Here is a 13,003-nt window from a genome sequence, read left to right on the forward strand (position 1 = left end):
CTCGTGCCTACGGTCCAAGAGCATCCTTCCGTTCCCTAAAGGGCACCTCAGAGAGCAAGTGTCGCCAGGCCGGCCGCGTGCCCGCTGTACTGGTAGTGTACTTGTATTAACTCCATTATTGGTAAGCAAGTCGCACTATCAGGCGGCAAAGGGCGTGGGTCCCCGAAGCCAGGGCGCGGGGACAAGCGGGGGCAGGGCGCGTGGCATTTAAAGTGCAGCCGCCTCTTCCGCCAGCGACAGCGCGCAACTGCCCCGGCGCGCACGGGTTTGCTCCGCCGTCTGCTCCGCGGCCTGATCAGCCGCTCTAACCGCCGTGGCCTGGACGCGGGCCCGCCCGCTCAGCTTCATGGGAGAGGTGCGTGCAGCCAGGCCCCGGGCGGGTCGGGAGGTGCGGGGATGTGGAGGGCTGCCTGCACCCGCGCTGTCTGGCCTTCGAGCCACTCCTCTCTCCTCCCCACCCCAGGCCCTCAGTCTGAGCTGAGCCTCCTGGGGAGACGACCCAGCCCCAGATGCGAGGAGGGACGGGGTCCCAGGGCAGCCCCGATTTGGAGGGTGGCACCGTGATGCACCTTGGTGCGTAGATGCGCACCCTGCCTGGGGCTGAGGTTCACCAGCTCAGGGGGCACACCCCAACCCAAGAAACGGGATAGCAGCGGGCACCCTCCACCCCCCAAAAATGGGGCAGTGAGGACCCTCTATCCAAGAAACGGGAAGCGAGGTCCTAGGGAGACCCCACGGCTCCTTGGAGGGGTGTTCTTTCTAGGTCGGGAAATCACATCCCATCTTTCCCCCCACCCGGGAGAGGTGTCCCCAGCCTGCCCTTCACACAGGAAGAGAGAGGAGAGGAAAAAGTGGGCTAGGAAACTGCTGTTTGAAGGCGGAGGAACCTCCTCGCAGTCTAGCTCCTTCCTTTCCCCAGGGAAAGGGGGGGGGGGCGTGGTGCTGGTTGCGAGGGCAGTCACTGAGTTTCAGGGGAGGTCAGAAAACCCATCGGGGCTAACACTGCACATCTGCTTCTCTTTCAGAAAACACTCCAAATTTACTCTGTGGAGCTCAGTGGAGCTAAAGACATGGAGCAAACAGACAAGGAGGGTGGCAAGAAGTACAGGGGCCTACTGGACAACTGCTTGGAACTGAGAAAGAATCACCACAAAGAAGAGCTGAGGAAAGAAGTTGATCTGGTCAGTGCATTGGGCCATTAAACCAAAGGGGATCACTGAGTGCTGTCCTCCCTGGGAAGCTTACAGGGAGGCTGTCCCTATACCTTCCTTTTCCAAAAGAAGAAGCAATCCCAAGGGTTTTTGAGTTTTCCTGTAAGATTGTTTCCTTGTTTTTTTTTAAAAAGGGAGTAAAAGAAAGGTATGACGATACTATGGGCCCAGGGGTCAGGCCTCCACAGGATTCCTGCATTCTGGTTGTAGGCATTCCCGGGTGGGACTCTGGAAAAGACTGGGTGGATTCCAGCCCTCACAGGCTTGGCCCGAACCACTCTTCTTCCAGCTACTTCACTGAGATAGAAGTAACTGTTGGCCAGTATCACTCATGAGAAAGTGATAAGACCGATGGGCCTGGACTCAGAAGACCTTACACCACATTAAGTTCTACGTGTAACTGGGAAAAACTACCTGGCTTCATGGAAGCTCCACTTTCTTTAGGGGAAATAAACAGTTTGCATGGGTCTGTGAGGAGGAAAAGTGAGAAAAGACTAAGAGTATTTTGTAATTAAAGTGCTTTATGAAAGTGCAATATTACTACAATTGAAGAAGGACTTTGGCCATGGAAAAAGGCTGCCTCAGAACTGAAATATGACATTTTGTCTCAGAAACACCAAAGGGGAAGCTTCTGCACTCAAGTTTATTGCAGACTTCAAAGCCCTAGGATTGTTTGAGCAGACGGTAGTGGCATAGGCTCATGGCAGCTAGAGAGCCAGTGGTTAAATATTCAGAAATTCGACAAGCTGACCGACATCCTGACATTCCATTAATAGCTTGAAATTTGGTTATGGTGAGAAATAATCAGATGCTACACATCAGGGCTTCCTGTTTTTCCTGAAGACCTGGTGAAACTTGGAGCAGCATACTAAGCATCTGTCTGTGTGTATCCTAATAGACATTTAAGAACACAGACATGAAGTTGGACTGACCTGAACTCAAATCTGACTTTGACCGAAGCTGTTTCCTATTTTGAAAAATGGGAATGAAAATGGATGCCTACCACTTAGACTTGTGAAGATGGTTCATTGAAATACAGCAGGAGGAAGACTTTCAATAGCATCAGGCAATAGATAGTCATTCTTATTTCCTATGTGTCTCTGGCATTCAGGATTAAAAACATATCTAATCTTCCTTGAAATTGCCACATACAACTTGAAAATATATCCATTCTGTCACTTGCTTGTGTATTATTAACATGAGAATCTGTTTTCTCGAGCATTTGTGTAGATGTGTAATACTAAAAAATCATTTCTATGAGATTAATCAGTGTTCCCCTACTTCCCAATAATTCTGTGATTTGGACAGGGTGCTTAGATGCTCTTGCACTCTGACTTCTCCAGCAAATTAAAACCTTGTCGAGAGCCAAAACGCAGCCGGGCTTCTGAAAAAACCCAAGCCCAGCCCAGGGTACTGCCCTGTGCTATCCCAATTCTGGCCAGCAGAGGGTGACCCAGCCACCAGCCCTTTCTTGCCTTTCCACATCATCTTCATCCCCAAAGCCAAGGCCAAGGGGACAGGTGTGCAGCCTCCCAATGGAGCCTCTGGAAGCCCAGATCCATTCATACAAACAGTGGCTCTACTCATCTGTTCCCTGTTCTTTGTATCTGCTCAGAGCTTAACACACAGTGCACAGAGCTGTGTCTTAATTCTTTTTTTTAAAGATTTTATTTATTTATTTATTTTTAGAGAAAGAGAAGAGAGGGAGAGAAACATTAATGTGTGAGAAACATCACTTGGTTGCCTCTTGCACACCCCAGCTGGGAACCTGGCCCAAAACCCAGGCATGTGCCCTGAGTAGGAATCAAACCAGTGACCTTTCAGTTCACAGGCCAGCACTCATTCCACTGAGCACCACCATCCATTGCAATGTGTTTTAACCCTTTGAATCCCTGGCAATGCCATCTTAAATTGATGAAAGAGTGAGCAAAGCAGATTCTGTCTGAGGAAAAGGCAAAAAAATATTTAATCATAAAGTCTAATCTGTTAACGTGATGCTTTTGCATATACTTAAAAGAAGAGGTGGCTCTGGTCCCAGTGACAGTATAACTCTTTGTTCTGGATCATCAGAGCATAGAGACTCTGTCCTGGGTCTGAAGGAGATGCTGATGGGTAGAAGTCATTTATAATGGAGTTGTCGGTCCACAATGTCATCGATGCTTAGGTTGAGAATCTCTGCTTGAGTCTAAGGATCCTGTTGTAAAGTTAGTGAGTACAGGCCATAATGGTATCATATGGCAGGTTTTTAAAGTACGGGGTGCTTGTAATCAGTGACCTACCTGAGTCTCAAATACTTGAATAAGAGAAGTCATGCATGGGTCCTGAATTTGTCACAACATGTGATATGTGATTGCTTCATATTCCTCATCAACCTCCACTGATGTCACATTCACCTATGAGTTGGTACCTTGACACCATGTAGATTCAGAGTCACATGTGCTGGAGCTCAGACTGAGGTGGAATTCTTTGTCCATAAAAACTGTGTGGAAAATGACAAATTGAGTCTGAACTCTTCCCGGGTGGCCAGAAAGTCCCCTGAATCAGGACAAGCCTCTTCCATAGCAGGACCCTCTGTTCCCTCTTTGCAAGGGCCACTGGGCACCTAGGGCTCTGTCTCTTACTCCCATACTTTCTGGCCCTTCTCCCATCATCTATGCCACTCCCAGCTCCCATGGGGTTTGCCAGCGCTTTGGGCTCCAATCTCTGGAATAACCTAATTCACTCTGTTCTTCTCTCCATGGACTTCAGGATGACCACAAGCTCAGCAATAAGGAATTAGAAAATAAGTATCACACAAATATCGTTACGGTAAGTCATGAGGGAACTCAGATTGGGAGGAGCAGCCCTGTGACTATAAAGGCAGAGGGTGTATGGGAAAGTGGCTGGCACCTTCAGGATGAGTGACTTATAGCACCAATGTTGAGAATGCCCTAGTGGGTGACGGAGAGTGGCTGACATCAGGAGATGGTGTCCTCAACCAAGGCCCTGGTCAAGATCCTCAGCTGAGCTATATGCTGACTATATAGTTTTCCTGACTGACTACAGAAAGCTATGGTCTCCCCCAAAAGGTCAGATGCTTGCTCATTGTCATGGTCAGAGTTTATTTTAATCCCAGGAAGTATGATCGCTTATCAAAGAATGGGGAGAACCAATGTTAAGAAGCCAGGGTCCAGAGTGACAGTTTTAGACACTGCTTGTCTGCCTCCTCCTCCTCCGAGAAGGAGTGGTGGTCTTAGGCAGCTCCCAACTCTCCCACCACAGAGATACTTCTTCCTCTGTGAGATCAAACTCAACTCAAATTTCAAAAGCTTTGATTTTGGCTACATCCATTCAAGTCAACCAAAAGACCCACTGTGTGCAATGCACTGAACAAACAGTCAGAGGGACAAAGAAAAACAGGTAGCCCTGGTCTTATGGGGTAAGCATAGGAAAGTATATTATCTACTTCGTTCCACTGAGAGGTCTACAGGACATGCTGAGCAATGGATTCTGACCAGTGGGACATAGGATGATGCCTTAGATTTAAGTTGCCAGAGTATCTGGGGCAGGAAGGACAGAATACATGGAATGGATGGGGAGGAAGGTGATGTAGAAAATCAGGCAGAGAGAGGTAATTTTGGTGGAACTGTCCAGCAGTTTCATATTAAACTAAGGAATAAGAATTATATTAATTATATAAGAAGCATAATTACTAAATGAGGAAACAGATTGGTAAGATTGGTTTTTCTTACCAATTTTGGGAGAAAACTAATATAGAGGTACATATATATACATTTCATTTCTAAGTGGGAAATGGAAGGTCTAGAAGAATGCAGGACTGTGAGGTGAGCATGTGAATCAGGGAAGCAGCAGTAAGATGGGAAGGAAGAGGCAAATTTAGGAGGCACAGGTTTTGTTGTTGTTATTGTTGTTGGTTTTCATAATTTTAAAAAATTGTTGTTAAAGTACAGTTGTCTCCATTTTCTCCTCATGATGCTGAGGTTTTTTTAAACAAATCCCTAATCCAGCTGAGGAGGAAATGTGGGCAGGGGGTCAGGTAGTAGGCTGGGCCCTAGTGGGGGTGGGAGCAAGAGATTAGAGAAAGCAGTGGGAGGGAGAGGTGATGATGAGTTTAAGGTTCTAGAAAAGGAATTGCAAAAGGCAGGGGGTGATGATATCTAGTCCGAGACTCAAAATCCAGTTATTCAACAACTGTGTGGACCTCTGCTACAGAAAAAGCAGTGGGCCCTGTACAAGACACAGATGAAGAAGCACAGGGTCCTTACCTCTAACTGCTTACAACATAATTAGGGAGAGAAGTTATGTAAAAGACTTTCTCTATAAAAGGTAGTTCTGGGGGGAAACCCTTGTGGATGATAGTTCAGGATTTCAAGGCAGAGCTCCACGTGCCTGTGAATGAAGGGCTTCTGACAAGAAGTGACTGGCCATGTGTGCCTCAGGTTGGTAGGACTTATAAGTCTTGGGATGAACAAGAACTTAGAACTTAGGGTCAATACCTAGAAAAGCAGAAAAGCACAAGACTTAAAGATGAAAAATCAGCCAAGTGCCATATCAAAGTTCCAGAAAAGACAATATTTTCTGGTTGTTACTACATGACCTTGGTGACTTGCTGATGTGATAGCCAGATTGCTGCTATCTCTGGCTAAATTTTTAAGAAACAACCACCTTGGCAGAAAGAATATGGCAGCTCTGGGTCCAGATGCCTGGTCAAGTCCTGGTGACCTAAAGACCAGATGCCTCAAATTCCATGTCTGTAAGGTGAGGATAGTAGTAGTCCCTTCTTCCAAGGATTATTTTGAAAAACAAAGTGAGTACATATGTGGAGAACACTGCCCGGCTGACATTAAGCATTAAATATACCTTTTTAAAAAGTGGTAATAATGAGCCATCATCCACTTTTCCCAGGCCCTCCCTGGGCATGGTAACTCCTCCCCAAAACTTGCAGAAGTATGATGTCTAACTCAAGGCAGGACAAGTGTTTAATTTTGTATGAGGCTTTTTGTTTGTTTGTTTTTTATTGTTTTAATTTTAATTCTTTTCAACTATAGTTGACATTCAATATTTTATTAGTTTCAGATATACAGAATAGTGGTTAGACAGTTGTGTAACTTGTGAAGTGATTCCCCCCCGCCACACACACACACAATAAGTCTAGTACCCACCTTGCCCCAAACATAGTTGTTACGATACTATTGATTGTACTCCCTAGGCTGTATTTTACCTCCCCTGACTACTTTGTAACTGCCAATTTGTACTTCTTAATTCTGTTGGGTTTTGCTCACCTTTTTCAGGGTCTCTCCAGCACCCAAGCTGCTGAGCTCCTGGCTCGGGATGGGCCCAACACCCTCTCTCCTCCCAAGGAAACACCAGAGATTATCAAGTTTCTGAAGCAGATGGTGGGGGGTTTCTCCATCCTTCTGTGGGTAGGAGCCATCCTGTGTTGGATTGCATATGGGATCCAGTACTCCACCGACAAATCCTCATCTTTAGACAATGTAAGGCACCTGGGTCTCCTGTGTGGTTTTGCTGAACTAGTGACAGGGAAAACCAGATTTATAAAGTGAGGAGCCCTGGGTGGAATCAAGAGTCTCCCACTGACCAGTCACTGCTTTGGTTTGGGAAAATCAATTATTTTCCCAGCTGTAAAATAGAAATTATATCTGACTTTCTGATGTCTCAGAAGCAGTATGAACATGAATTTTAAAAAGAGAGAGGGAAAGAGAAACATTGTAAGTTCCTAAGTTTAAAAACATGTATATGCTTATGAAGTATTTTGGGGCTCTGTCTCCTGAAATCTAATTCTCTCCCTTTAACATGGGAAGCATATGTGCCTGCTTATCACTGGGCAGCAACACCACAAAAACCTCACTGGCCAACATGAAGCCGAGAGAAAGGAGTCAGATGCAAAGGGGCCACACACTGTAATTCCATTGGTATGACATGCCCAGAACAGACGCGGCCTGGAGACAAAGCCGGTCACTGGTTGCTAGGACTGGGAGCGGGAGCGGGGAAGCTGGCAGTGGGCTCAAGGGGTCTTATTGGGATGATGGAAATGGTCTAAAATTGGATGGTGGTGATTGTTGCAACTTCAATAAACAATTGTATAAATGTTTTAAAAATCACTGAATTATAGTCTTCAAATGGGTACATTTTGTGGCCTATAAATTACACCAGGACACAACTGCCATCTCTCTGGCCTTCCTGTGAGGTGCTTTAGCCCTGGGGCCTGGTTTACCCTGAAGCTGCTTTCTCTGACCAATGCCTCTCCTCCTGACCCAGGTGTACCTAGGCGCCGTGCTCGCTCTGGTCGTCATTTTCACAGGGATCTTTGCTTACTACCAAGAGGCCAAGAGCACCAACATCATAGCCAGCTTCAGTAAAATGAGTCCGCAGGTGAGTGGCAGCTGTCTCTCCTGCCTCTGCGTGACTTCAGGTGAGGAGAGTCAGGCCTTTGGAAGCACGGGGTTCCTGCTTAGGCCAAGCTCCAGCCTTTACTCTTTGAGAAGTCTTGGGCAAATGACCTAATCTTTCTGAACCCCCATTTCCTCAGGGATTTGAGATGATCAATGAGGTAAGAGACAAGAAAATGCTTAGTCAAGAGTATAGTAGGATGGAAACATTACTTATTGCACAACATTGTCTGTTACTGCTCAGAGGTGTGATGAGCTAGGTGTTCTGACAAAAGCCATTCAGGTACTCTGGTACCTGAAGTCTGGTGCCAGTCTGGTAGCCAAGGACGTCAACCCATGATTTTTTTTTTTATCTGTGACCATCTTGGCTGCCACTGCTGAGCTTCACTGCATGTTGCCCCAGAATGCTCTCAGTGGGGGGAGGGGCACTGTACCCATGTCCCCAAATAGACCCTGGTAGTTATTCTCTAGGGAGACCTGTGCACCACTATCAGCAGTAGGAAAACCACATGGTCCCTGGGCTCCAAAGCTACCAGTTAAATGGGACTCTGGGGATCTTCTGTGCTAATGAACGGGGGATTCACATCCCCCTCCAGTAAGGTTTTCCTGACCTGAGCAAGATTATTAAGCCCTTTGATTCAACCTTCAGGGTTCTTCCTTGACATCCCAGCCTGGAGTTTTCACCCCTTTTAGTCAGACCCAGGCTGTCCCTTTGCTGTATCTGCCCACAGTACATTTTATGGATCCAAGAATATCACTAGGACCTCCTCCTCAAGAAAAAAAAAATGATTCTTAGGGTCTTCATGCCCAGGTCAAAGTCTTTTATTTTTTGCCATTCTGACTGCCGCCTGAGTTTGAGTAAGGAGTAGCTGGAAGAGTGTCAGCATCACTGCAGATCTGAAGTGTCTATCACATTTTCTTTTGCAGCAAGCACTTGTCATTCGAGATTCAGAGAAGAAGATCATTCCGGCAGAGCAGCTGGTTGTGGGGGACATAGTGGAGATTAAAGGAGGGGACCAGATCCCTGCAGACATCAGGCTACTATTCACCCAGGGGTGCAAGGCAAGTGTCAGGGCTGAGGATCAGGCTGATAACTGGCTGGCATTCTGTGGTCCTTCCAGCTCTCGGCATAACTGGGTCAGGGGACACAGTACCTCATATTGAACTTTTTCACAATTTCTTCTAGGTCGACAATTCATCTCTCACTGGGGAGTCTGAGCCCCAGCCCCGCTCCTGTGAGTTCACCCACAACAACCCCCTGGAGACAAAGAACATTGGCTTCTATTCCACCACCTGTCTGGAAGGTAAGTCTGGCTGGCTCTCAGGAGCCCTTTAGGCTCTATGGTTGTGTCTCTTTCCATGTTTTATACAAATCTTGTCCAAGAGAAAACTTGAAATTGCAGGGCCTAGAGAATTGATGTTGACCTTTGTAATATCATGTGCTAATTGATCACGTAAGCCAACAAAAGAGAGGCAAATGAGCAGGCTGTGGTCCTCTCCTAGCTGAGGACTTTTGAAATAAAATGTCCATTTCAATTGTAGGCACAGCGACTGGCATGGTCATCAACACGGGTGACCGCACCATCATTGGCCAGATCGCCTCACTGGCTTCAGGAGTCGGGAATGAGAAGACACCCATTGCCACTGAGATCGAGCACTTTGTTCACATGGTAGCAGGAGTAGCCATCTCCATTGGCATCCTTTTCTTCATCATTGCAGTGTCCATGAAGTACCATGTTCTGGACTCCATCATTTTCCTCATTGGTATCATTGTGGCCAATGTGCCTGAGGGCCTCCTGGCCACTGTTACTGTGAGTCCATGCTGCTAAGTGGCCTGTCCCCTGACCCTGTAATACATGCCCCCTTCTATGCTAGGGGAGCTCCCACCAAAAACTCTGGGTCTCCTCCAGCTCAGAATAACACTTTCTCCCTGTCAAGACAACCAGGAAATAATCTGAATTGAATATTCCTTAGAGGGACAGAAGGAATTGAGAGGATGTTCATATTTGAATGCATTGTCCTCAAAAACTTTCCATTTTCATTTAGGGTCTCTATCTGTAAATCGCACATGTAACTTTTCCCCTTAAGATCTAGATAAGACAGACTCGAAACACCAGCCACAGATTTTCAAGCAGATGGATGCCTTCTGCACATTCCCAAAACTTCCTTGGCATTTTCTACAGATGAGGAACTTAGGCACATTGTTTAGCAAATTTCTCTTTCCTCTGACAGACACAGTTGCACAAATTCCTTCCCTTTTTTCTGCAGAGAAATTCAGCCCTTTCTTATACCTTCCCCCAAATTCAGTTGTGGGCCTCCCTATGTAGAGCCCAATCAATTCATCCCTAAACAAAGGGACCCATGGTTTCAGGGTAATAAGGTAGCTTCAGATCATTGGCCTGCTGTTGTCCTCAGCAAAGATGGACAGAGGAAGTATCTGAACTACAGGTCTCTTCTGATTCCAGAAGGTAGTAATTTGAAGAAATTGAGCCCAAAGAAAACTTTGAGATCTGGGGGGTTTAAAAGAGAGAGCTAAGAGCCTTTAAAATCTGGATCTCTTAAAATAAAACACTGCTTGATTCACCAAAGCAAAAAGTGAACATTTGGGACAAGCTCTTTGGCACAAACCTTATGTATTCACCTTTTTTCCCAGCAGAGTCTGGGCAGCCAAAGCTCCCTCTATAATACAAATGCATATGGGCCATAGCAACCTGGCTTGGCATTTGTTACCTGTGGGTTCCTCAGTATCAGTTTCTTCAAGGGGTAAAGAGACAAAAGAAGTATGCCATGTTTAATAAGAATTATGGCATGTAGGGTTTATCCACCACTGCCTCTGTATTGATAGCTCTGTCCTGAAGGTAGTCCTGTTCTTGCAATTTTTGTTATTGTACTTGCATTCAAATGGGTTTTTCTCTCTTCTGTCCAGGTGACTCTGTCACTGACAGCAAAACGAATGGCCAAGAAGAACTGCCTGGTGAAGAACCTGGAAGCAGTGGAGACGCTGGGTTCCACCTCCATCATTTGCTCAGACAAGACGGGGACTCTGACTCAGAACAGAATGACTGTGGCCCATCTGTGGTTCGATAATCAGATCTTCGTGGCTGACACCAGCGAAGACCATTCGAGTAAGTCTTCTGGAGCACAGTCTGGCCCAAACCTTTGGGCTAGAGTAGAAGGGCACCCCCAAGTGTGGCAGTGTTGGTGAGCAGTCTCAGAATTGTGTGAATAGTTTGGTTGTAGAGAGTGAGCCCAGAACCCACTGCATCCCCTGTGCTTTCTTTTTTCCAGAGCAAACTTTTGATCAAAGCTCTGGAACCTGGGCCTCCCTATCAAAGATAATCACATTGTGTAACCGAGCTGAGTTCAGACCAGGACAGGAAAGTGTTCCCATCATGAAGGTAAAGCATCTGCATTGCTTGGTCTTAAACCACAGTCAATTTGAAGTCACTTTCCCTGTTCTGACTTGATGCTAGGTTTAATCTCTTCAACACAGGAAAGTTTGTACTAGTAAGGGCAAGACCTGCTTCCAAGACCTACAGAAGATTTCCCTCATTCTAACTAGCTTTGCAACATCACAGAGAGGTCTAAAGGTCTCAGACTGATCTCAATCCTTTTAAAATTTTATCTCATTCCAGAAAATGAATGTGCCCTTAAGTTACTTTCCTGACTTCTTAATCAGATAAGTAGATATGATCAAAAATTTTTATTGCATAAACACCATTCACTGAATTTTAAAATATAATTGGATGGAAATAAAAGGACTGATTTTAGGACACAATCTTCTTGGCAGCAAATGCTCTAAGGGGTCCTGGAATATTGGAATATGCAATAAACTAGCTTCCTTTTTCCCTTTGCCTCACTTCCTCACTCTTTTGCCCTTTCTTTCTCTCTCCTACTACCTCCCAGTAAGTCACTGAATCTATGCTCTCTGTGCCAAATCTATGAGAAATTTCTATTTGCCATTTGTTTTCTTTATCGACTGTTTATTTTCTTATATCTTTGTTTGTTTTTCTTTCTCTATCAGCTTGTCAGTTATCTTCATGGCCAATCACTTTGCTGTCTTTCAAATCCTTATGTCCAGTTCTAACTTCTCACCCTAACTGCATGGATCTCCAGCTAGCTGTGTTTCCACTTAGAAGTTTTGACTATTAGACTCTCAACAAATATTGTCCCAATTTTTCTGTTTTTTCTGTGACATCACCATTTTACTTGTCATCTGGGCCAAAACTTTTAGAAATCATCTTTACTTTCTCCTCACAAAGTGCTATCATTCTTGCTTCAAAATATCTATAATATTACACTTCTATTATCACCAATACCTTGCATCTAAATAACTGTGTCAGCCTCATACTTGTCCTGTGCAACTCTGGTTTATATCTGCCCCAGTCTTTCTTGCATGGCACTAGTTTTCCTTAAAAACTGCATTAGATGAAAAATGCCACCCAACTTTGCTTAAAATTTTCCTGTGCTTCTCTGTTTACTGCTTCTCAAATTCAGACCTCAGCCTGCCTTTCAGGGCCCTCCACATCCATTTGTCCTTCTGGTGCTTATGCCAGAAGTCTTCCACTTCTTGCCTCCATTTGTGACATTCTGGATTCGAGAAGGCTTTCTTCTCTCTTTTCAAGATCTAGTTCCTAACTGCTTTTTTCATGAAACCCATTAGCTGTCAGAGCTCTGAGTTTGAGATTTGCTAATGCCTAGTACTAGGTGGCATCACTCAGGATATGAGGATATGTTTATTGATTTTACAGAGGAAGGGGGGAGAGAGAGACAGACAGACCAGAAATGTGAGAGAAGCATTGATCGGTCACCAGGGATGGAACCCACAATGTTTGGTGCATGAGATGACACTCCAACTGACTCACTTTAACACTTTTACCATGATCTTAATTTAACTCAGTCACAATTGTGTGACATCATTTTGTCTCTCCAGCTAGATGGTAAGCTTATTAGTAAGGCAACATGTTGGTTCATTGAAAATAATCCTGAAAGAACCAGATTATATGCTGCATAAATATATATATTTTTAATCTCTTTTGATTCTCAGAGAGTTGTGGTTGGAGATGCCTCGGAAACTGCTCTTTTGAAATTTTCAGAGGTGGTTTTGGGGGATGTGATGGACATTAGAAAAAGAAACCACAAAGTAGCAGAAATCCCTTTTAACTCCACCAACAAATTTCAGGTGAGTTGTTCCTCACAAGAGAATCAATGTTATGATGAGAACAGCATTTCTACCTATACGTACGCTTAGGTTAGTATGGATTTTGAGTGATACTTGATTTCAAAAACAGTCCTCCAAAATGGACGGGCTGGATGTCTGATAAATTCGGAACAGGTTTTTTTCTTGCTGGCCCAAAACAGGTAGACAAAAAGAATCTGGTT

General features: G+C 45.2%; 1 protein-coding gene across 1 annotated transcript in view; it reads left to right on the forward strand.

Annotated features, from left to right (window-relative positions):
• Positions 1-259: 259 nt before the first annotated feature.
• Positions 260-13,003, forward strand: part of ATP12A (ATPase H+/K+ transporting non-gastric alpha2 subunit) — a 31,488-nt gene continuing 18,744 nt past the window's right edge. Inside the window, exons 1-11 of the mRNA XM_037134510.2 lie at positions 260-355; positions 1,026-1,181; positions 3,960-4,019; positions 6,503-6,706; positions 7,491-7,604; positions 8,549-8,683; positions 8,808-8,925; positions 9,164-9,432; positions 10,548-10,746; positions 10,910-11,019; positions 12,669-12,803. Coding sequence (XP_036990405.2) covers positions 347-355; positions 1,026-1,181; positions 3,960-4,019; positions 6,503-6,706; positions 7,491-7,604; positions 8,549-8,683; positions 8,808-8,925; positions 9,164-9,432; positions 10,548-10,746; positions 10,910-11,019; positions 12,669-12,803 — 1,509 coding nt within the window. The 5' untranslated portion in view covers positions 260-346. The remainder of the gene's footprint in view (positions 356-1,025; positions 1,182-3,959; positions 4,020-6,502; positions 6,707-7,490; positions 7,605-8,548; positions 8,684-8,807; positions 8,926-9,163; positions 9,433-10,547; positions 10,747-10,909; positions 11,020-12,668; positions 12,804-13,003) is intronic.

The sequence above is a fragment of the Artibeus jamaicensis genome, unplaced genomic scaffold (assembly GCF_021234435.1).
Source record: "Artibeus jamaicensis isolate MK-2021 breed Jamaican fruit bat unplaced genomic scaffold, CSHL_Jam_final contig_2002, whole genome shotgun sequence".
NCBI classification, from domain to species: domain Eukaryota; kingdom Metazoa; phylum Chordata; class Mammalia; order Chiroptera; family Phyllostomidae; genus Artibeus; species Artibeus jamaicensis.